Source organism: Cheilinus undulatus, linkage group 6 (assembly GCF_018320785.1).
Source record: "Cheilinus undulatus linkage group 6, ASM1832078v1, whole genome shotgun sequence".
Taxonomy (NCBI): domain Eukaryota; kingdom Metazoa; phylum Chordata; class Actinopteri; order Labriformes; family Labridae; genus Cheilinus; species Cheilinus undulatus.
The window spans coordinates 2,708,830-2,734,445 of NC_054870.1; the positions used below are offsets into that span (position 1 = coordinate 2,708,830).

General features: G+C 38.8%; 1 protein-coding gene across 1 annotated transcript in view; it reads left to right on the forward strand.

Annotated features, from left to right (window-relative positions):
• Positions 1–24,829, forward strand: part of vwc2 (von Willebrand factor C domain containing 2) — a 69,659-nt gene extending 44,830 nt beyond the window's left edge. The window contains exon 4 of the mRNA XM_041788901.1: positions 24,020–24,829. Within this exon, the coding sequence (XP_041644835.1) occupies positions 24,020–24,171 (152 nt within the window). The 3' untranslated portion in view covers positions 24,172–24,829. The remainder of the gene's footprint in view (positions 1–24,019) is intronic.
• Positions 24,830–25,616: the final 787 nt, after the last annotated feature.

The following is a 25,616-nucleotide window of genomic DNA, read 5'->3' on the forward strand; positions in this document are numbered from 1 at the left end:
AGCCTAAATGCTGCAGTTGCTGCCCTCTGATTGGCTGATCAGATATTTGCATTGATGAGCATTCAAACAGGTGTACCTAATGAAGTGGTTGGTATAATCCACTGAAAGTAAGATGCTTTGAAGGCTTTTCCTTACATGTTTTCATTTGCCAACATAATTTACCAGGTGTAAAAATGAACAAAAGGGGAAATAATTGAAAAGTAAATTAACCTGACAGGATCAGAAGTAAATGAGACATCAGTTTAAAGACACCCCTGAACTCCTCTCAGCGCGTGTTAATATCAAACTGATGAGGCAGGATTTCACTTTATCCTTTATTCATGACGCCAGGTATTACAGAAGCCATGATTAAAAATGATGTGGATCAATGATTGTCAGCTCCCATCCCACCACTGTTGATCACGCTGCTCTTAATGCTGCGCTAGCGTCGCCGTGATGAAACACTGATGATTTTAAAGTAAGGTTATTGGAGGTTGTGGGAGAGTTGCAGGTCGGGTGGTGTTGTTTGTCTTTACTACAGATGTTGTGTAAAATAGACAGATGTTAAGACGTCTCAGGAGCACTGCTGCATCTGCAGCGTCACATCAAAGCTTAGCTCATTAATGAAAAGGTATTGAGAGCTCATCGGGGTGTTCAATGGCACCGAAAAGGAAGGAAAAGTATTGGAAAGTTTAAAAGTTTAACTCTAAATATTTAAAAAGGAGATATAACTGAAGAAATGAAGCTTATAACCTGGTTTCCCAGTCTCTAAAGAAAGCAGAAATTTTACTTTTCAACAAGTAATCTTTGTTGTCCCTTAGCTAACAGCCCTGCCTCTCTTTACTGAGGGTTCTAACTATTGATATAAATCACAATGAAGTATTTCAGTGTTTGATACGTTCATTAAATATGCACGGGCATTATCTTGGCCTTTTCAGGCATGCAAAATCAATGCTTATGGCAGAGCACCCTGTCTCAGATGTGTTATTCAGCCTGTATGCGAGGAGACACTTGAGGAAGAGCCAGGGGAGGAAGATGAAAGTGAGAGGTATCGCTAACATCCACCCCAGACAGTTGTTCATGAATATCAAAGAACAGCTGTGAATGGAGGCAGGTTCTCATCATTTTTTACTCATTATCTCAAAGCACTGGAACACATTGCAATTAAATGGTGTCATACCCTGGAAAAGTTTGTTACCATCATTCTCTCACTGACATAAAGTTTAATTAAACCAAATTGATTATTTCAAAGAGCACCAACTCAATACGAGTCAAAGAGGAAAAGCTCCGTGTCTTTATTTTTGTATTTATTTTCTGCTTGAAGTGTTACTCGCCCACTCTACAACATATGGGTTAAAAGGCACACAGAAGTGCTGGTTGTACATTTTGAGCCGTGTATTTTCTTACAGTAGCCGCTGCTTTAAAGCAACAGTTCAGAAAAGAGTGCAGAAGACGCCTCTCCCATCTGCACCTCTACCACGGTTCCCTTCTTCTCGTCCTCTGCTCTTACAGGGTATCGCCTTGGCAACGCATGAGGAAACAAGTGGTGCTCTTCAAGATTCAGACATTAGGGTCAACACTAATCTGGGCGGGTGTGATAAACAGTCTGAACTCCAGCCAAAATCACTTCAAATAGGGCAACACAAGACATGTTAGCCTGGTTGCCAAGAGGGATAGAGACTCCTTTAAGTGAAGACAGGCGTGATTCATAAAAGGAGCCTTTGAGACGCGATGGGTTGAAAAGAAACAGATTGGAAAACACAAGTGTAGGGGAAGTTGTTTATATGCATGCGAAATGTTGTGGTTTGTCTAATTGAAGCAGCTTCCGTCTCATCCTGACAACACAGACAAGCAATAATGGAGCAAACAGAGCAAGTCTCGCTTAATAAATGCGTGTCGGCTAAACGCGCATCGCTTCAGTCCCATGCAGAAACTCTGCATCTTTGCCATCCTGCTTCACAGCAAGTTCTCCAACAATTTATTTAATTTTACAAGAAAAATGATGGAGAATTTCATGCAAATTGTCCTGCAGTGAAGTGTCTGCTATACCTCTCAAAACAAAATAATGAGCAGCACTGCTAATGCTATCTGAAATTCTGATTTAGTTGCACCTGGGCTCCCACACAGTAAGGACAGATTTATTCTAAAGCAGTGTTACTCAACCCTGCTCAACCAAAGAGCCAAATAATTGAAAAATACCTTTGCAGGAGCCACAATCTTAGTGGTGAAAAGTAGGTGAAAGTGGCAATATAAATAAGTTAAATCTGGCAAAACAGGTGAAAAAGCTGCAAAAAAAAGTGGCCAAAAATGGGTGAACTGGGATAAAATAGGCAAAAATTGGGTGAAGAGTGACAAAAATGTGGAGAAAAAGTGGCAGAAATGGATAACACGTGACAAAGAAATGACACACAGGTGGCAATAATGTAAAAAAAAAAGGGCAAAATGTGGCAAAAAAAAAAGAGTGGAAAGTGATTAAAATTGTCCAAAGCAGCAAAAAGGTGGGTATAAATAAGTGAAAAATAACTAAAATTGGCAAAAAGCAGCCAAAAGGTGGGAGAAATGAGTTAAAAAATAATTAAAATAGGCAAAAAGCAGCTAAAAGATGGGGCAAAATGAGTGAAAAGTGACTAAAATTGGCAAAAAGTTGGGGTCAAATGAGTGAGAAGTGACTAAAATTAGCAAAAAGATTGGGGGGAATGAGTGAAAAGTGACTAAAATTGACAAAAAGCAGCAAAAAATGGTGGAAATGAGTGAAAAGTGACCAAAATTGGCAAAAAGATGGGGTCAAATGAGTGAGAAGTGACCAAAAAATGGCAAAAAGCAGCAAAAAGATTGGGGGAAATGAGTGAAAAGTGATCAAAATTGGCAAAAAAGTGGGTGAGGATGAGTGAGAAGTGACTAAAATTGACAAAAAGCAGCAAAAAAATTGGGGGAAATGAGTGAAAAGTGACCAAAATTGGCAAAAAGGTGGATGAAGATGAGTGAAAGTGACCAAAATTGGCAAAAAGGTGGGTGAAAATGAGTGAGAAGTGACTAAAATTGACAAAAAGCAGCAAAAAAATTGGGGGAAATGAGTGAAAAGTGACCAAAATTGGCAAAAAGGTGGGCGAAGATGAGTGAGAAGTGACTAAAATTGGCAAAAAGGTGGGTGAAAATGAGTGAGAAGTGAGTAAAATTGGCAACAAGGTGGGTAATGAGTTAAAAAATAACTAACATTGGCAAAAAGCAGCAGAAGGGTGGGGTAAAATGAGTGAAAAAGTGACTAAAATCGGCAAAAAGCACCAAAAAATGGGAGAAAATGAGTGAAAAATAACTAAAATTGGCAAAAAGGTGGGGAAAAATGAGTGAGAGGTGACTAAAATTGGCAACAAGCAGCAAAAAGGTGAGGGGAAATAGGAAAAGTGACATGTAATGACAAGAGGCACCTTAAATGGGAAAAAAGTGGCAATAAAAGGGAAAAAATGCAACTTGCAAAATGCAGGAAATGGAAATATACAGACAAAAATTAAAGGTTGACAATTATTCTACAAATTTAAACATAAAAGAGCCTCAAATTGCCACCAAAGAGCCACGTGTGGCTGCAGAGCGTTGACTATCACTGTTCTAAAGTAAACACCACACAGCACAAATTCAGTCATTTCCCTTGCATTTGGAAATAACATCAAGTTTCTGCTGTAGGTTTTCAGCCAGCAGATAAACACACTGGTAAATGCACTCTTTGTACCCTCTCCTTATTTTTATATTTAGAAGCCAAAGATTATTTTTCCAAGTTCTTGAAAAACACGTAATCAGTAGACCTCTGTAAATGCTTCTTTAATATGAGAAAAATACAAACTTCCCCCGGCTCCTTAAAGTGACAGATTCTCAGCCAGGATTTTACAGCCAGGGTTTAGAAAACAGCTAATTAGTGATGCCATTATTGCATCCCTGTAATAACACTGAGCCTCCTGAAGAAACAAGCAGCATAATAACGATGAAAATGAAATCAGTATTAGGTGTCTCCTATGTTACATGGCTTTTGGCTGTGATGTAGTCATCAGTGAGCAGCACTGATTTCATTTTTAGGTAATTGGACAGCAGAAAGAAGGACATTTTCCATAATATATATTCACAAAAGGTTGAAATTGATTTTTAGCTCCAATTTTTCATCCTTTGAGTTAATTTGCTGCTCACACAGCTATAATTTACTATCTAAAGGCCATTTCCATTACTGGACTTTGGAGTTATGGTTACAGAAGAGAAAGGTCACAATAATGAAGGTAATGGTTAGTCACATAATGTCTTAACAATTAGAGTGCTGCTGGGTCACTAAGTGGTCAGACCTCTACCCAGGATTTTCTCTGTTTGCCTCTGAACTGAAAACTATTGTTTGTGTAACTCTCAAATATTCTTTTTATGATTCAGACCAAAAAACAAACAGAAAGGTCATCTGAACTTTTATCCACACGACTGATTCAGAGTTTAGTTGTGTAACTGTAAATTTACACAGAAGATACATCAACAATAACAGTTCTAACCAGAAGTATGATTAAATAAGAGAGAAATCATTCTTAAGGGAATATAAGAGTGTCAGATGATCATTCAGAAACAAATACACTGTAAAATAAGATGAGTTGAGCTTACCTAAAAAATATGCAAACTCAATGCCTCAGAAATAACAAGTAAACTACACTTAACTTTGTCAGTTAAAAAACTTGTTTATATTAAGTGCTCAGTATTTGTTCTGACTTAACCATTTAAGTATTCAGTACTAGTTCAGAATCAGTTATTTCAAGTGCTCAAACCTAAGATTCAGATGGTGATTTAAGTTTGCAGGACTACTTACCTTAAAAAGTGAGGTAGTACTCACTGAAAAAGCTTTTTTTAAGTCATCGGCTGTTTTCGAGTTGGCCTAGTGCATACTCCTGCCAAACGCAGTATGCAGTACGTATTGTGCACTGCGTACTGCGTTCGACAGTGGACGTTATTGTGTAGTATGCTTGGCCCGCTTCAGCTGGTTTCCGGTATACAGAAGTACGTCATACCCTGGTCAATATTAAATGAAGCTACAGTGTTTTCCATCCATTTACGTACAGAAAAAAATCTGGGAAGTGTTTTATTTGATTTTTTTGGATTTTTATAGCTGTGGTTTTTAGCTTAGCATGTATAGAGCAGTGAAAGGACACACTTGACAGCTCCTTTCCAGCCATTACGAGCCGTAACGGCAAAACAAAAACAACAGTGACCCTATTACAACTTATTTCATTATAGTACATGTTAAAAAGGTAAAGATAAAAAGTAATGGTGCTTCTATTTGTAACCATCAGCCACTCTGCCATTACGAACTCTGACCCAGCACTTTGCGTTGTGGGTTACAGTAGGCGACGCAGACTGGTCCGATGCATACTGTGAAATTTTCCAAATCAGTACGTCATCCGGGTATTTTGGCGTACTGTAACTTTTGCATTTGTTCGAATACTGCATACTACATTTGGGCAAATCAGTACGCACTGCTAGTATAGTAGGCAGATTCCTTTTTGAAATCTACAAAGTGCAATAGTGGCTCTGCTGTGAACTATATGGCTTCTCTGTGGGCGTTTTTGTAGACATGTCAAGTACTACATTTTACAAAAATGATTTCAGCCTTTTATGAAAATGTTTGATTCACACCTGGATATTACGGTCAGAATGTGACTGCAGTTATATTAATTGAACAGCATTAGTTTCCTGAGTAAGGAATCAAATAAAAAGATATGTATTTTATGATTATGACTTTTTGATCATTTAAATGAGTGCTGCTCCACATCAGTGAAGTCTAAAACTGTGATTTCAGTAAGGGACAACACCAAAGAGCTCATTCAGTCAAATACCCTGTTTAACACTGTTATACATAAAGAATAATGCAGGAGTGATGTGTCACTCACATCCAGTGTTTCCTGGTTAATGAGTCAGCATTTAGGCTTCTAGGAGTTCACTTGTAGTTGTATTTAATAACTAAGTAAGCTTTTTCCAGGAACTGACCTTTGACCTGCTTTTAATTTGTAACCTGCTTCTATTTTGAAGGAAAACAAGTAAAAACTGGTGTATTGAAAGTGACAACATAAGCTTATCTACAGAAAAAAAATATTCTGCTATGGATAGAGAAGTCAAGAAAAAATAACCAGAGGAAATGGTAAAAAAGTTAAATGTTACTATAAAAAATGACTACTGTGAGCATTCTGTGAGTTTCTAGAGTTTATTTTTTTCATGTCATTTCAGTTTTTGTTTTCAATTTTTGTTGTGTCTTCATTTGTTTTTATTTGTTGTTTTCTTTATTGCAATGGTTTTGTTCTTTTTTAAAACCTTTTTTGAGGCACGGCACATTTTTTAGATTAAGAAATATTCAAAGGCACACCACAAGCCAAAAATATTTAAAAATGACACATTAGGAGTTCAGCTACTAGGTAGCTAGCTTTGAGAGCTCTCTCAGACAGCTTTGTGGTTTCTCTCATTAAAGTTGCCTATTTCTCAGTTTGTCCCTGCAGGTCAACAACATAGTCTGTGTTCTCTGTTTGAAGTGACGGATGTTTTGTTAGGAGATGGCGTTTAAGCTTGCTTGGGACCATGGCACTGTTAGAGAGCTTCTCCCCACACAAGCTTAACGGAGTCGGTACGGTCGGATCTCCGGTGAAAGTAAATCCAAATGAAAGGTGACTTTCGCGTCAGTGTACTTCCTGGCAGATCCGTGTCCTGGTTGAAACCAGACTCAAAAAACGGGAGAAACCCTTGTTATTCAATTTTTTTTTATTTTTGACCAAAATGGAAAAAACGAGAAGAAAAGAGCCGTTATTCCATTTTTTCATTCTTGACTGAAAATGATAAAATGGAAAAACACGCTTTTCTGTTTTTTTTTCATTTTGGTCACAAAAACAGACAAATGAGTAACAAAAGGGGTTTTGTAACAAGTTTGTTTTTTTCAATTCCATTATTTGGTTTTCTTCATTAGTGGAATTCTTGAGGAACAGGAAGTCATGTGGCCACTGGGAAAGGTGAGCATTTCAAAATAAAAGCCTTCATGTCAAGACAAGAGCCATCCATTATGTTTTACAGTATAATAATAGACTAAAATGCTCTTCATACAATGTATGATTAATGATTTAAATTGTAAACTTATCGGCAATATTATGGATTGTAATTTAATTAACTTTTATTATCTTTTATTCTCAATTCAGGTCCAAAGATAGCCTTTAACAGGATGCATATAAATATATAAAACTACTATCATACTGTTAAACACAATAAATTGCTCTTGACTTGACATGAAGGCTTTTATTTTGGAAAAAACAAAAATTGGACCCTGTTTTTTGAAATGTTGTTATTCGTTTTATGTTTTTGTGACCAAAATGAAAAGGGGAAAAGAATGGCTTGTTTTTCCATTTTTTCATTTTTGGTCAGGAATGGAAAAATGGAATGACAGCTGTTTTTTTTTGTTTTTGTTTTTGTTTTTGTTTTTTGTTTTTTTTTGTTTGTTTTTTTCATTTTTTCCATCTTTGGTCAAAAAAAAAAACAAACAAAAAACAGAATGATGAGAGTTTCTCCTGTTTTAGTCTGGTTTCAAGCAGGAAGTGAATCTGGCAGAAAGTACACTGACCCTTTGGCTGTACTACCTCAGACTCACCACTGCTGGATTCTTTTGACCACCACTCACACATGGCATCTCATCCGGGTTAGAAAATTCTTCATTTTTCCTTTTCAAATATTTATCCATTGCTGTTGCACTTCTCATCACCGCCACATTTATCATGCATCACTAATTCTGTTTTCTTAAGGTAATTACTGTGCTCCCTACTGCCACCCACTGACATGGAGGAGTATTATTCTTACCAGCCACCACATTGCTGAATAATTACATGTAGTGACTAAATGATATATTTTTTGGACCTATTAAGTGAAATTGGATAATTTCCCATGGCACACCTGGTGATCTCTCGCGGTACAGTAGTGTGCCACACCACAGTGGTTGAAATCACTGCTTTATTGTAACAATCATTGCATTTTTTATTTTGCAAAAACGTTTCATATAAGTGTAGTTTTTGATAGGGTAAGAAAAATGTATTTTTTTAATCACAATACATCTCAGAGTTTCTGGAGTTAATTGCAATTAATTGCATCATTTTAATTACCATTTTAAAATTCTACTATTTAACATTTTAAGCTGTTTTGTCTCATTTTGGATTTTTCTGCCATCTTAAAATAAGAGTAATTGACTTCCTGTTGGATGCAGACCAGCTTTTATTGGTACGTCAATATTATGACATGAACTGAACCACAGAAAAAGAGAACCTGCCATGGAATAGAAACGTAAAGAAAAAACTTACAGAGAATGGTAAAAAATGAAATGTTTTATATCACATGGCGCAGATTACCTTTGACTTATCTAGTCAGCTGTCTGTGAGGTTTTGAAGTGATGTGACGGATTGATGGGAGCAGTAATGTCCTTTTTCATTTTCCAGCACAGAGAGAGAGAGTGGCATTCAGCTGCTATGGTCGCTTACCTTCAGTGCACTAATATATGGATAAAAAATCACCAGATAAAAATCATACAGCAAAATCATGATTATAAACCCATTACCATGAGTATTATGATTTTTTCATCATTGCAATATGATCTTCTTCAATCAATATCCAAAACCAGCAGTGAGCATCACATTTTTCCTCATATGATGTGTGCTTCAGGTTTAGAAATGACTGTAATACCTGTCCAGTCATATGCAATGATAAGATTCATACACTGATTGCCTAAAATCAGACTTCCTGCATTTATTTGGAATCGCTTCTCTAGAATATTTGTGTTTTCTTTTCATGAATCTAAATCAAATAAAGGTCTTCCTGTAAAGTTTATTACCTGGATCCCGCTGTGATTTCTGGCCGCGGTTTGCGGTGCCAGGCCTGTGAAGAACATTTGTAGTGACAGTCGTTCTACTTCTGTGCAGCTGGGCTGTTCAGCCACCAAGATTATCAGTGGGCACTGTTGCCAGAGACACCATATGCAAAATAAAAATTCATATGAGCTGGCAGTATGGGAAAGTAAATACTGAAAAAACACTGTGTGCAGCTTTAATGCAAGGCTGTTCATATTTTAAAGTCCGATTCTGTTTCACACAGCACCTCTTCAAGAAATTATTCATGTAATTGTTAAATCATATCTCTCCATGCAAAGTTCCTCCACCGCCAGTCTTTACAAAGCAAGGCCATTTTTATTCTGCATTTATAATGCAAATGTACTCAAGAAATGCATTAAGATGAGTGATTCCTACTATTCTTCCATTTCCATTATCCTATAATAGAGCTCTGCAGGTTTCTAAGATCTCAGAATTAAGGGTATGGTGATCTGGCTGCGTCCTCATTTTTCTGTCCATTTTCAGGCTCTGCTACAGAGCCAAAAGCCACAGGTGCTAATGGCTGTCTTTTCACACGCTGTCTACACAGACTTCAAGCATGCTGTAGTGACAGTTTTGGTCCAACTGTTCATGCACGTTCACAGTCCATTTGTCTGTGCCTCTTTGGGTGCTGTTGAAAAGCTCTTGGGGAAGCCTGATGTGCCTATAAAAACATTTTGCAGCCACAGCAAGAGTGAGAAGTAGACAAAACATGGAGTAATGGAGCAATGGGCTATGTTATGTTAATAAAGCCATGACAAAAACGGTGGTGTGATATGAATGGCAGGATAATAGGGCAACAGCGATGAGTAAGCACGCTGGCGCCGGGTCCATGCATTAATTAACTCAAATGAGTGTCATGCCACTGCAATGACTGGCTGACAGGTTGTGGTTTAATCCCAGCCCTAAGGGGACGTACTTTCCATTTATTTTGTAAAGTGCATGATTATTTTTTCCATTTTTCTCTCCAAGGATATCCTTGACATATACGTCTTTTGTGTGAGATGCTGTGTTCTAAATGCTGCTAATGATGATGAATCAGTAGCGACAGCAGCCTGGGCCACAGGATGAGTTGTTATTCAGATAGGCTGTGAGCGTGTTCATCTGAGGACTTATAAATGTGTTAGGGTTGACATTTTGACAGGCCTCGGCAAACTGTTCACATTGATTGATGTGCCAACACTCTCCTCCTGGATGCTGACATCAAATGAAACATGGAGGCTGCAAGAGAGAGACTTCCCATTTATCAGTATCTTAATTATACAACATAGTGGCTCAAGACCTTGTTAGTTTAAGGAAAGTAGCCATTGTTATGCTATACCTGATGTTGTAGAAGCAATTCCTGCAGTGTTTATATTTTGCTGTGCAGCATGGGAGATAATGGATGATTTATGAGCACTTTTTTTCAAGCTAGTTGAGGACAGAGGCACTTTCATTTGACAAAAGACCTTCACATCATAGTGAGACTGTAAGTAATTCAACAGGGACGTTTTTGGTGCTCGTTGGCTTGTCTAGAGGAATTTTTGGTAGATAAAATGTTTCACTGATTGATGGTTAGATCATGATAAGATGGGCTTCAGTGGTACTGTTCACTCCCTCATGGGGTTAAGTCCTCTGCAGATCCTTTACATCATTAAGATTCAGTTTCCTTCCAAATTAAAACTGCACAAATTCTGCCGTGTGCATTTTCAGCCTTGAGGTTAAATTTAGAGAGAGGCCACACTCAGCTACTTTCATGCTTCTCTTGTACACAATCAAATGAGTGTAGGAAAGGAAAGAAGTATTTTCCAGAGAAATATGGCTGGTTTTCGTTCTGGGGTCTAGAATTAGTCTAAGAGAATGGCCCGAATCCACTCCTAAGACTACGGATCAATCAGTGAAATCCCAGGATGCATCTCTCCCCTGGTTGAAGAAGAAAATCCTGATTTACATCAGACAAGAGAGGTCTCTCACGATGTTAAAAGGATGGTAATGATAGTAAATGAGAAAACACTTTTGAATTAAGATATAAAGCAGATTGAAAATGCACACTGGTATTCTGTGGTATTATGTCCAACCATACGTAATTATCATAACAACACAGTAACTGTAACTCAGTTAGGACCACTTTGTCAAGAAACACTCATGATGTGTGGTTATAAAAGTCTTTTTTTTTTCTTTCCCAGTTATAAATTTGAACTCATTGCTGTTAATTATATGAATGTTCTGGGATCCCTCTGCCCTTCCATACGCCTACATTGAAAGCCTGGGGCAGAGAGAGAATCAGCAAAAAAAAAACGGGCAGAGCAGGCGTCATGACAGTGGAATGGCACTGATAAAGTCAGAGGCAGAAAATAGAGGAGCTGGGATGGAGGAGGGTTGGAAAAAGTAGCAAAACGTAGCCAGGCAAGAGCAGTTTAAACATGGCAGCATGAGTGCGATTTGCCATGAATCAGCTTGCCGTCAGCTGAGGGCTTGTGTGAGATCAGCTGATCTCAGTTATATGGCAGTGCTTGACTCCGTGCATGGCCTGCCTGCTATACATTTGATTTACTGTAACGTGTTAGTGGCTATTTTGTATAGGTACGGTGCCTTGAAAATTTGGTTTGATATATGCCAAAAAAGACTGAAAACCACGGAATCATCAACCTGACACCCCAGATAGATTTGTTTCACTCATCCATCTGGAAAACCTCCTATAGACAATGTTTGGGAAAGGGCAGAGCCTTTGAAAAAAACTCAGAGGGTGATTGGATTAACGTTTTGTGTGTCACATCTTCACGAACCAATCAGAGCAACAAAGGTGCGGCGCTGCTGAGGAAGCAAACAACTCAATGCTGTTCTTTATTCTTCTTTTAACGAAGAATTATCATCAAGTTCTGATAAAACTGAGGCTTTAGCAGCATCCACGCTAAGCTCTTCCGCCACAATTGCACCAGCCTCTTGCTTACGACTCTGCTGCGCCTGAAAGTACTGCCCACATCGCTGATTGGCCTGTCCCTTTGTAACTGGGCCCAAACTGTTCAGATGGGAGCTTTGCAAGATGGATTCACCACTGAAAAACACGGAAACAGATGAATCCATCTGCTTTGCAAGGTTACTGAATCATGGCACATGAGAAGAAAGCTACATTTCATGTGTTTTTGCAAGAAGTTTGAATACTTCTATCAATGAGATAGTTACTGTATGTTTTCTATTTTCAGCTAGTCTTCAAGGATTTTTTAAATTGTACTTTAGCATCAGGACGCAACATAATGAATACACTGATATTAGAGTAACCTGACATGCCAGGTTTCATATATCCATTGCATGGATATTTCACATTCATATTGGTATCAAGCTTGCTATCAAAGCATTTTGGGAGGACATGACTTTTAAAAAATATTCTCGGAAGGTGATTGGATGAAGGCATGCACAGCTCTGCAACAAATCTACCAGTGAATGCTATTGTAGTTTAGGAAATGTGGTCGTCTTGTCAGAGAAGATGTGGGTTAAGCATCGCAGCCAGTCGGGAGAAGAGCAAAAATATCTTCTCTGACAAGAGGAGCTTACAGTGTGGCTTCTTTGCTTTTGTTTTAATAAAGAAATGTAGTTCAGTTCTGATTAAGCTGCTGCTATTCCAGTGCTACAGCTGAGCTAAGCGCTCCACCAGCTCTCACTCTATATACAGACACTCCAGCCCCGCCCCCTTAATGTAGAATTAAATTAACAATTACATTTTTTGTGAGTTACATCACATATAAATCATGATAGACAACATACACAACTTAACTTTGCAAATCCAATGGGTTGGTCAGACTCCACATCTGTCATCGGTCAAATCCATCCTGAAAAACGCTGAGGTCTGAAACACAGACCAGGTCTGAGAACAGACCGGACCAATCAGTGAATTCTGGGGAGAATAAGGCTGTAGCTACAGGTGGGGTTTAGTTAAACCCATGCACATCCTAGGATCCCATAACCTTACAAAGCAGATGTTTCCCTGTTTCTCACTGGTGAATCCATCTTGCAAAGCTCCTGTCTGCATTGTTTGGGCCTGGTTAGAAAGTGACAGGACCAATCAGCGATGAGGGGCAGTACTTTCGGGCGCGGCGGGTGACGTAAGCAAGCAGCAACAAGAGACTGGTGCCGTTAGGACGGAAGAGCTTACCGTGGATGCTGCTAAAGCGCCAGTTTTATCAGAGCTTGATGACATTTATTGGTTAAAAGAAGAACAAAGAACAGCAGTGAGTTGTTTTCTTTTCAAAAACAAAAAAAGTCATGTACTGACATGTCTACAGTTGCCATGGTTCACGTTATTCCTCGGTTGTGGCTACGTCATGTGTTTTGTTGCTCTGATTGGCCGGTAAAGATGTGACAGACAGAACGTTCATCCAATCACACTCCTATTTTTTTCAAAGCCTCTGCCCTTTTCCAAACGCTTAGTGTTGAAGGTTTCCCACACACATCCATCTGGTGTGTCAGTTTAAGGATCCCAGAGAGCATGCCCATTCTGGGACTGCTTCCAGCACAAACACAAACATGCGCTATTCCATAGGTCCATTCTTCCTCATTGTGAGAAATTTATGAATGAAAACAAAATGTTGGTTTTCTGTTCTGCTGAGCTGAGCAGTGCTGAGGCCTGTACAACAAAGCTGGATTTTCTCTTATCGAGATGACTTCAGGATTAACCCTGGATTTTCTGTATGATGACACTGGTTCACTTTTTACCGGGATAAATCACTGTGGTAACTTATGCTGAACGGCTAACCTACTCTGGAGCAGGTTATGTTCTGGATACGAGATCAGTGAGTATAAAAGCACCGCCTCCTGACCAATCAGTTCTCTTGGAAAATAGCCTTCCCATTGTTAGAAGATCCTGCAGACATTGGTGCACTGATAGTGAGAAGAGCACTTAGGAGAGAAAGAATATTCAGGGATGGATGATAGATAAATTCCGGTGATTTCATCCATACAACAGAGACAGTGTGGAGAAATAAAGCCTTGTCACTCACCGCCTTGATGTATGTTTTTATTTTTGATCTTCACCTGTTTCCAAGTCTTTTTTGCTCCACTAGGGTTGCATCTGAAAAAATGGGGTCAATAATAATGGTCACACATAGCATAACTGCAGAAACATGGATTCATGGAAAGCACAACTACTCGTGCCGTCACGGTGAGGAATTAATATCACAACACAAAATTGGCTGAGGAAGCTCTGCCCCAAACATCTGTGCCGTAATGACGTGAAACTGAGTGATCAGAGTGTTGTCTGTTTATAATGTCTGATGAATTAATATTGTATAGTCTGACGAATTTACGCATTAACAGTGTCGGTAATTTTCTGCCAGCATTCCTTCCTGGCTTTTGCTGCAGGGACAGTGTTGCTTCTGGCCTGGATGACTGCTTTAAACTCTTCATATTTTTCTCTGTTCCTCCGTTGAGAAATACGCTGCTCTGCAGGGTTTCTCCATGTTTGTGATTGGTCAGATGCTGCAAACACCACCCCTTTTGTGTGAGCGCGCACTGATCCAGATTGGAAAATGCTGGGTGCACTTACCGAGTTGATAACCAGCTTCGTCGTACAGCTGATCTGGATTGCAAATGTCTTGATAAGTCAATCCAGCTAGCAGAGAGATATCCCAAGCGTGTTAATCCAGCTTCGTCGTACAAGCCTCTGGTCTGTACTCATGATGTTGGTGTTGTTGTTTTGGTTGAGAGCCCCCTGGTGGCAGAATTTTGCAAACTGTCCATTTATGCGAAAAGCATCTACAGTGTTACTGCAGCTTAGTTTAAACAGAAGGATCATAATGCATTGAAACAACACTGAGGTATTTGATGTTTGTCAATATTTTCAGCTCTTGCAAATCTTCTGAGTCTGTTTTTAAACTGCTATCTATATGCCTTACTAGCAGAGCCTTATTTTAGTCAAAACTACTTCTTAGAATGCAAAGAAGTAAAGTTTTAGACTTTTGGACTACAGAGAATTAAACCACCTGTCTTCATACAGTCGCCAGAAAAAGTATGTGAACCCTTTGAGATTTCTTGGATTTCTGCATAAATTGGTCATCAAATGTGCTCCGATCTTCATGTAATTCACAACAATAGACAAACACAGTCTGCTTAAACTAATACTGCACAAAAAATGATTTGTTTTCATGTTTTTATTGAACAAAACGTGCAAACATTCACAGTGCAGGGTGGAAAAAGTATGTGAACCCCTAGGCTAATGACTGGTTGACCCTCCTTTGGCAGCAATAACCTCAACCAAATGTTTCCTGTAGTTGCAGATCAGACCTGCGCAAGGGTCAGGAGGAATTTTGGACCATTCCTCTTTACAAAACTGTTTCAGTTCAGCAATATTCTTGGGATGTCTGGTGTTCATCGCTCTCTTGAGGTCATGCTACAGCATCTCAATCAAGTTGAGGTCAGGACTCTGACTGGGCCACTCCAGAAGGCGTATTTTCTTCTGTTGAAGCCATTCTGTTGTTGATTTATTTCTATGCTTTGGGTGGTTGTCCTGTTGCATCCTCTGTTGAGCTTCAGTTGGCGGACAGATGGTCCTAAGTTTTCCTGTAAAATATCTTGATAAAATTGGGAATTCATTTTTCCATCAATGACAGTGATCTGTTCAGGCCCTGAGGCAGCAAAGCAGCCCCAAACCATGATGGCCCCTCCAACATATTTCACAGTTGGGATGAGTTGGGACACATAGCGTTGTGTGTTCCTTCTAAACAACTCAATTTTGGTTTCATCTATGGACAGAATATTTTACCAGTAGTGCTGTGGAACATCCAGGTGATCTCTTCTAAACTTCAAATGTGCAGCAATGTTTTTTTGGACAGCAGTGGCTTCCTCCGTGGTGTCCTCCCATGAACTCCATTCTTGTTTAATGTTTACTTATTGTAGATTTGTCAACACAAATGTTGGCATGTGCCAGAGACTTCTGTAAGTCTTTAGCTGACACTCTAGGATTCTTCTTCACCTCATTGAGCATTCTGTGCTGTGTTCTTGCAGTCATCTTTACAGGATGACCACACCTAGGGGGAGTAGCAACAGTGCTGAACCTTCTCCATTTGTAGACAGTCTGTCTTACCGTGGACACATGAACATCAAGGCTTTTAGAGATACTTTTGTAACCCTTTCCAACTTCATGCAAGTTAACAATTTTTGGTCGTAGGTCTTCTGAGAGCTCTTTTGTGCCAGGCATGGTTCTCATCAGGCAATGCTTCTTGAGAAGAGCAAACTCAAAACTGGTGTGTGTTTTTTATAGGGCAGGGCAGCTTTAATCAACACATCCAATCTCATCTCATTGATTGGACTCCAGGTTGGCTGACTCCTGGCTCCAATAAGCTCTTGGAGAAGTCGTTTGCCTAGGGGTTCACATACTTTTTCCACCCTGCACTGTGAATGTTTACATGTTTTGTTCAATAAAAACAAGAAAACAAATCATTTTTTGTGCAGTATTAGTTTAAGCAGACTGTGTTTGTCTATTGTTGTGAATTACATGAAGATCGGAGCACATTTGATGACCAATTTATGCAGAAATCCAAGAAATCTCAAAGGGTTCACATACTTTTTCTAGCGACTGTGTATAGACATTTTTTGTGAAAACAACTTCCTGTTCCACTTTGGTTTTATTCTTATCAGGTCCAGCATTTCCCAAAGAGGGCGGTTAAGTTAAAAATGCACTCCAAACAAAAGCGCACGTCTCAGGAGGTTAAGGGACCCCAGCATTGAAATGTATAATGTTAAATGGGATCAGCGTGGTCGGAGATGGCCACTGACACCAGCAGAAAACCAATCATTGTGTGTCCATTATTTCTCCTGTGCCTTTAACAACACTGTTTAAGGAAACGATGAACATAAATCCTGACTCAAGGACCCGTTTTCCACTCAGAGAAATGAAATAAAGCACATTGAGCCTGTGGCGTTCCTTCTGTCTCTCAGACCGACTACATTAAAGTTTTCTGGGATGTCATGGAGATATAGTAAAGATACAAGATGACTAACTGCAGTGAACTCCATGTGGAATCTGGTTATTGCAACAGATATGGCGTCTAAAAGTAGAAAGGAAAACAATAACTGAAGTCCTGTCCTACTTTCGAACTAGTGTCCCACTGGCCTTCATTCCACATTGTATTTGCTCATGGAGGGTTTTCTTTCATAAGACTTTGTGGAAAGCAGCAATATGCGGCAGGGTCACTCTGCTTCTTTTTCTTTTATGTGCTCTGTATATGCTCTTATATCTAGATGAATATCTGTATGAGCTCATAAAGCTCCATCACCCCGCCAGAGCATCGACCTACTTTAGCTGCAGTCAGCTAAAAGATTCAAATAATCAAGAAAACATGTATAAATACTTTTTATTGGAATGATGAGGTTCTTAGATATTACTAAGAGCATGCTGGATATTTCACTTAGCACCACATCTTTTTAGCTTTAAAAGGAAACATGAGCGGAAGAAAATATGCAGTGAAAGCCTCAAAAAGTCCTTTGACTGTGTCGGCTGTTTAACTGCTGTAAGCACAGTGAAGACTATAACATGCATGTTTGTCCAGTCACAGCGCAGCAGACACGTTTCCTGTTGGTTACAGATGGAGCCGAGCAGCTGAGGCTGTTGGTTGGTCTCTTTGGTTATGAAGCAAACAGATGGTTAATTCACTAATAAAGAACTGTCTGGGCACAGAGGTTTTTCTGACATTTAAAGAAACGACATGTTGTTAGTGATGAGGGTCATAAAGGAGGTTTGTTCAAGCTTCTAATCACTGTGAAATAAAACGTTTATAAGGCTGTCACTGTGGAAACCACTGCTCCTTCGATGACTTCTTTTAGTTTTAAAAACTTAAGGACATCTCAGTGAACAATTCTCAAGCATACTGAAACTTTAATATTAACATTTCACTTTTATATAATTCCTTTAGGTTTATAATGTTTTAATCAAGTATAGAAAGCCCTTTTCTGTGTCATTTACCAGCCAGATGTTGCCTATTCTGTTTAAAATAAAGACAGTTTTTTTAACCAATAGGAAATGATGCACCCTTGGCCTAAGTCGGTATAAATTAGAAAGTAACAGTTTCTTGTAAAAAAAAATATCTTAGCTTAATTCTGAGCAGCTAAACTTGAAGTCCTAAAAAGTGTAGAAGCTGTCACAAACCAGAACTATTGGACTGCAGTGAGGCATTTTGTACATGCACTCCTGCATATTTCTTACTGTGTAACTGGGCTAACATTATTACACAGAATAAACACATTGGAGGCTTTTCCACGCCGACTTTTGGCTGCGCTGAGCAAAACCAAGCTGTGCTGATTTTTTTTTTTTTTTTTTTAGTGCGTGCATTGATGCTGTTCATTGGTGGTAAGTCATAGGGCACTGGTGTCAAACTCATGGCCCAGGGGCCAAATCTGGGCTGTGGAACAGTTAAATCCGTCCCGCAAGATTATCTCTGTTCTAACTGGCCCACCAGTCTGAGGTCTGCAGATTTACTCAAGTATAAAAATGTGAACTTATCTATGATGATTTAAGATGTCTTTGTTAAGTCACACAATCTGAAAAAGGAGTAAAAATATTTAGATAAGAAGTCAGGAATGTGGAAAAAGAAATTAATTTGTGTTTTAATCTCACATTTCCAATTTAGCATCTCACAAATCGGACTCAAACTTAGGATTTTGACTTTTTTTTGTACTTTGAGCATTTCAACTCATAATGTTGACTTCTCATGTAATATTTTGAGCTTTAAGATTCATAATTCTAATTCTTTATTCATATTTTGACTTTATAACCAGTTATCTTGTATTTTATCTCATATTTTTAACTCCAAACTTTGACTTCATGATCTTTGACCTTTCAGACTCACAATTTAAAATTTTGAACCATATTTTGACTTTAGATTTTATGATTAAAAATTTTATTTCATATTTTGACCTTTTAAACTCATGATTTTGACTTTCTTCCTTATTCATTTGCCATTAAAAGACATTATTTTTCTATTTCAATTTCATGTTTTGAGCTTTTTGAACTAATAAATTTACTTTTCTGTGACTGTGAGCCTTTAAACTTTTCTTTTTAACTTTTAAAATGTCAAAACTTTATCATCAGTGTTTTTCATATTTTATTACTGGTGAAACAAGGTTGACAGTTTCTGGTTAAAAAGGTGACCCTGTTAGGCCCTCAGGTTAGACCTGAATCCAGAATCCAGCCCCTGCTGTGACTGAGTTTGACACCCCTGTCATAGGGTATGCCTATTACTGCCCTGTAGCATTCAGATCGGTTTATTTCATGATAATATGGGCTTCATTTTCAGTTCAAATATGATGAGTGCCATACCTCTAACTTGTGAGGATATCTAACAGCAGATGCTGCATGCTACACCTCTACACTTCTATACCTAGTGTTTCTGCCATTCAACTTCAATCAAAGCCCTACACAGAGTTTGTGGAGTCATTTTTCCCACTTTAAAGCACTGATTCAGGCATCATTCAGGCACCAGGTAAAAAACAAATGATACACAGCCCTACACTTGCTTGCTTCTTAACAACAACACTCCTTAGGTCGCCCACTCACTACAGGATTTTAAGCCCAATTTGTGGTGATTTGCCTCCTCTGATGATCGTGGAGGCGTATCCTGAGTGGAAGCTCGACGCAAACGATTATTTGTCAGAATGGTCCTCAAGTGTATGGTGTCAACAGGATTTTTACCACCCTAAAGCAGCCATAGCCCCCTAGACTGTAACTATAAAACATGTTTTATACTTATAAAACCTATTCTAGGTCGTAGTGCCTCTGATGGAGCGCTGGATGTAACGTCCTTTCACCTCTCACAAATATTAACACAACTTTAGCTTCATCCCAGCCAGGATTTCATCCTGAGTCTTTTCTTTGTTTTATGACTTTTTCTGCACCTGTAATGCCAGGACAGCCCATGGTGGAGGGACAACAAGCGGACGGTATCGATAGACATACATGTTTGTTATTCTTCTGATGTCACATGATCACCCGAGGTTGGCAGGTTTGTGGTCTCAGTGGACTTCCAGTCTGGCTGAGTGGTCTAGCGTGTACGCTCAGATTATGAGAGGAAAAATCATTTAGAATTGTCTTCTTGTCTGTGGTCTTCCACGTTTTTAAAATAGGTTAAGATGTGAATCGTCCAGTGTGTGGTCAGTACACGATTTCATTGACTTAACTTCCCTGCAGTTTTGGCAGTGAGGTTGCTGGCAATAAGAATGACTAGGGGCAGATATAGTCTCAGAGGTTATTAGTGCCCTTTTTCAGCTTTCTCTGATATTTTGTTATGAACATGAAAGAATATAAACCTTGTAGTGCATTCAAATCACAGTTCAGGTTAGACAGTGAGTCAGGAGGGAGTCCTGATGTGTCATTGGCAGATGAGTTGCTTTTTACAGCCGGCTCTTGTTGTGAGCGATGAAAGTCAGATCCGTTTTTTTCTCTCTCACATTTTTTAAGGACATAAAAACAGCATGGTATCAAATAAAGAATAATTTGGGATTTGACAGACTGACTCTCATGGCCGAGTCGGCCAAATGATCCGATCTCTAAAAAGAGCCAACACTCCCATCACTCCAAGCCTGGACATAAATAAAGCCCAGCTTATTTGTTTACCAGAGGAATACCACAGGTCACATTTTTAAAATCAGGTCATAACAGTTTGGGATTTTCCTTTTTTTCCTCTTTTTTTTTTATAGTTACGTTTTGTTTTAGTTTGTTTTCATTGCTGTTTTTTAGTTTTTATTTTTGCAAAAATGTCTCATTTAAGTAAAGTTTGATTACGTTCACTGTTTACTTTTTCAGTTATATACTTGTGAGGGGACTGATCCATAAGAGCCATAAAAAACAAACATGTTGTTTAAAAAATATTCCTATTGTTTTTGCTTCATTTTGATTTAATGTATTTTATTTGATTTTTTAGCCTAAAATGAGCCTTGTCTAAAATCTTCACCAGTCTCATCAGACTGTTTTACTCTTCTCCTTAGGCTTGAGTGGCGGGGATAAAAGCTGAAAGGCTGAACTGATTTACTTTAATGTGAGGGGATTTAGTGATTATTGGAGGTAAATACATGCTACTCACTCATGTGCTCACTTAACCTTGCAAAGCAGATGGATACGCCCGTTTCCGTGTTTCTCACTGGTGAATCCATCTTGCAAAGCTCTCGTCTGAACCGTTTGGGCCCGGTTAGAAAGTGACAGGACCAGTCAGCAACGAGGGGCAGTACTTTCAGGCACGGCAGAGCCTTGATGTAAACAAGCAGCTACAAAAGGCCGGTGCAATTATGGCAGAAGAGATTAGCACGGATTCTGCTGAAGCGCCAGTTTTATCAGAACTTGACATTTCTTGGTTAAAAGAACAAAGAACAGCAGTGAGTTGTTTTCTTTTCAAAAACGACAAGTCGTGTACTGACATTTCTACAGTCGCCATGGTTCGTGTTATTCCTCGGTAACTGTGCACATGCACCTCGGTCGCTGTTATGTCACGTGTTTTGTTGCTCTGATTGGCCTGTAAAGATGTGAAATACAGAACATATATCCAATCACATTCCAAGTTTTTTTCAAATTTGCCCTTTCCCAAACGCTTCGTATTGAAGGTTTTCCAGATGGATGTGTGTCAGGTTAGTGCTCATTCTGACTAAACGCCACTTCTGCAGAAATGCACAAGTCAGTGTACCAGATAGTTCAAAGTTCCTAGAGGAACATTAAAGAATGTTATTTAAGAGGAAAGGAGCTGTTCCTAACTTCAACAAAGAACAAGCTCATCCGAACTATAAATCAGTGAGCCTGAGACGAATCAGGGGAGGGAGTGCCGGTCAGTCTGATCGTGTCAAAGACTAAAGTAGCAAAAAAAATGCAAATAAGGGCAACAGAAATATGCCGACAAAAAAGATATTGACAAGCCTACTGTGTAAGTGTGGGAAACAAACTGATTGTTGCTTGCAATGCATAATTTCTGAGGTAAAATTTTCCTTTTTAAAGTTTTCTGGGGAAATAATATTTCAACTTAACATGAAAGAGCTACAAATCAACACAAATGAGTTATGCATGTGAGTATCACTGCTTTAAATGGTCCATAGACCACTGTGACTGATAGATTTGGTGAATTTACCTGACACTGAACAAAAAAAAACAGCATTTAACTGACAGTTAGCTTTCAATAAAGGCAGTGACATCAGCTAACAACAGGCTGGACTGAGATGAACTGCTCTGTGATTTTATATTGTAGCGTTAGAGGGGCGGGGTCATTCCTCACTGTGGGCTCGTGACATCATGAGCCAACATACTGGCCCCGCCCACATTTAACCCAGCCAAGAAAGAGGTGAAAACTTTCAAAGGGTTATAGCAACCATAATCCAACATTTCAATTTTGGATTTCACTTTCCAGGGTCTTTAAATGTAATGGCGCCTCTTAAGGCCTTCTGACTTGACAGAAAAACATTTTATTTTCATTCATAGATTTCTCTTAATGAGGGAGAATTGTTGTGGAAGCAGTCCCAGAATGCATGTGTGCTGAAAGCAAAGTGCCTTTTTTCGTGAATTTCTCCCTAATGATGAGAAACTGATGAATGAAACCAAAATACTGTTTTCTGTTTACGCCTTATGAGTTGCCTTTTGTTGATCAGAGTAGCACTGAGAGAGGCTGTTGAGGTGGGCAGCACTGAGCAGTGGTCTTACATACAGACTGCAGTGCAGAAATGCACCATACCTTTAAGGTTAACACTTTGATTCATAAGCAACTTTCTCTGACAGTGTATCAGGAATACCTTTGATCGCTTTATGCAGCCTGATTCCTCACATAAAGCTTTTTTTTATCGTTGTAGCATTACAGCAGAGGTGTCAAACTCATGGCCCGGGGGCCAAATCTGGCCCGTGGAACAGTTAAATCTGGCCCGCAAGATGATCTCATATTTCTGTTCTAACTGGCCCATCAGTCTGAGGTCTGCAGATTTCCTCAGGTATAAAAATGTGAACTTATCCTGATGATTTAAGAAATCCTTGTTAAGTCACAAAATCTGAAAAAGGAGTAAAAATATTTAGATAAGAAGTCAGGAATGTGGGAAAAGAAATTAATTTGTGTTTTAATTTCACATTTCAATTTTGCATCTCACAATCAGGACTCAAATTTAGGATTTTGACTTTTAATTTCATACTTTGAGCATTTCAACTCATAATTTTAACTTCTCATATAATATTTTGAGCTTTAAGATTCATAATTCTAATTTTTTATTCATATTTTGACCTTTTTAACCAATTATTTTGTATTTTATCTCATATTTTCAACTCCCAACTTTGACTTCAGAATCCCATAGTTTGACCTTTCAGACTCACCATTTAAAATTTTGAATCTTATTTTGACTTTTAAGTTCATGATTACAAATTTATTTCATATTTTGACCTTTTAAACTCATGATTTTGACTTTCTTTCTAATATATTTGCTATTAAAAAAAAAATTTTTTTAATATCAAATTCATGTTTTGGCCTTTTTGAACTAATAAATTTACTTTTCTCAGATTGTGAGCCTTTAAACTTTTCTTTTTAACTTCTTAAATGTCCAAATTGTTTATAATCAGTGTTAAGTTTTTTTTTTTTTTATATTAGCGGTGAAACAAGGTTTACGGTTTCAGGTTAAAAAGGTGACCCTGTTAGGCCCTCAGGTTAGCCCTGAATCCAGAATCCGGCCCCTGCCGTGGCTGAGTTTGACACCCCTGCATTATAGATTGCAAAGGTTATTGTATTTTATATATCAGCAGCACCAAGGGTGTCTCTGAATGCAAATCATTTTCTGCCAAACTGGATCCTTCAAACAGACAAAAATGAAACGTTATTCTATTATGTGCTCAGTCCTGAATCTGCATTTTCACACATTAAACATTGTTCTTCATGGGCTCATAGCAGAAATCACCAAAGAGGACTCCAACACCAATATAGGGTCCCATTTTTGATCCCTCTCTTTAGAACTAGTCTGGTTTCTAACACTGAAATATCTCTGGATCTCTCTGAGTCTCTGTTCTGTCTGCCCAGTTCCCACAGCCTATTAAATCACAGGGAAGGAGCAAATAATGTTCTTCCTCTGATTATACAATACAGCGCTGTCTACAAGAAAGAAGCAGCATAGAAAATAGCATGTGTCATTGTGAAATGCACTGAAGCACCTCTTCTCTGTTGTAACACCTACAGGACCAAATTGCTACGCGGACACGGCGGTGATACCGGCCGGTCGAGAGGTGAAGATTGATGAGTGCACAATCTGCTACTGCACATACGAGGAGGGGACGTGGCAGATCGAGCGTCAGGCCACCTGCAGTAAGAACGAGTGCCAGCGGAGCTAGAGACTGGCAGGGCGAGAGAGAGGGGACATTGGCACACCACACCAGCGCCAATCTGCATGTAAACTCTCTGGCCTTTGACCAGGTCTACCGGACATCAGGGTGGACGGCAGCCCTCCAGCATTTCAGCGTTTGTAGTCACTCCTGTATTACAGACAAAAAAAAAATACTTTTTCAAAGTTTATAATCCACACACAGAATATCTATTTATCTATGTATTATATTATTTATGAACATATATACAAATATAGGAGTCATTATTGCTGAGCTAGTAAAAAGTATTTTTTATAACCTCTGTATTTTAATAAGCAATGTATTGGACCAGAGGTCGATTATTCAACAGAATGTAGACCACACACAGCTGTCTTTGAGGTGTTTGCCTCTGCGTCTCAAACTCGTGGTGTCATCTGACAAATCCTGACACCCGTCCCTCTAACACCAAAGTGCAGACTAGACCATTTAGGAATAATGCGTAGAATTAAACGTGCTGGCAGATAGCGCAGAATCACTGAGAAAAAAACAGAATTAAAGAGGACTCGACTGTTTCCTGCTTCCTTTTATCGTTGGATGTTGACGTGTTTTAATTTGAAAGTGCTTTTTTGTATTTCTCTTGGTACTGTAAGTTTATGTTTCAAATAAAAGCCAATCTGTGCTCTGTTAATGATCAAACACTTCTTTGCAGCTCTGCTTCCACATGTTTAGTTATTGCTGAAAATGGTGAATTATATTTACCCTCTCCTAGTTTCATAAAATATTCACAACCTGAAGCAGCGAAAGGAAAAACGGATGAAAACTTTAATGTTACTGAACTGTACGACTCTAGCCTGGAGATGTGAGCTTCTCTCTGTTAGTTACATCAGAAAACATGTTTGTGGGAAGGAAGTGGGTAATTGGGAGTATAAGGATGTTTAGTAATGCAGTTGTTTCAGCTGATCAGCAATTTCCAGAGGGTTCGTGTTTGTAGTGTCCCGTCCATGCCACGCTTTTGCTCTGACTGATGACACCCCTACCCGCTGCATCCATTTCTAACCGAGCCATGGAGCTTAGCCCAGAACAGACGGACCAAGATCAGAAGTTCACTCAGGAATAAAGGGAAGGAAGTAAAGGCAGTAAGTCTGTGAGGCTGATTTTGATTGAATGCTGATATAATGATGGGATAAACAACCTTTGACCTCAGAATTGTCTATTGCAATTTGTTTCCCACACTCATACAGCAGGCTTTAGTTGTCAAACTTTGATTTTTGTCTGTATATTTCCTTTTCCCTTATTTCCTGCTTTTTGCAAATTGCATTTTTTCCCCTTTTTTTGCCACCTTTTGCCCATTTAAGGTGCCTCTCACCATTATATGTCACTTTTCTAATTTGCCCCACCTTTTTCCCATCTCATTGTTTTTCACTCATTTTCCTCCATCTTTGTGCTGCTTTTTGCCAATTTGAGTTATTTTCACT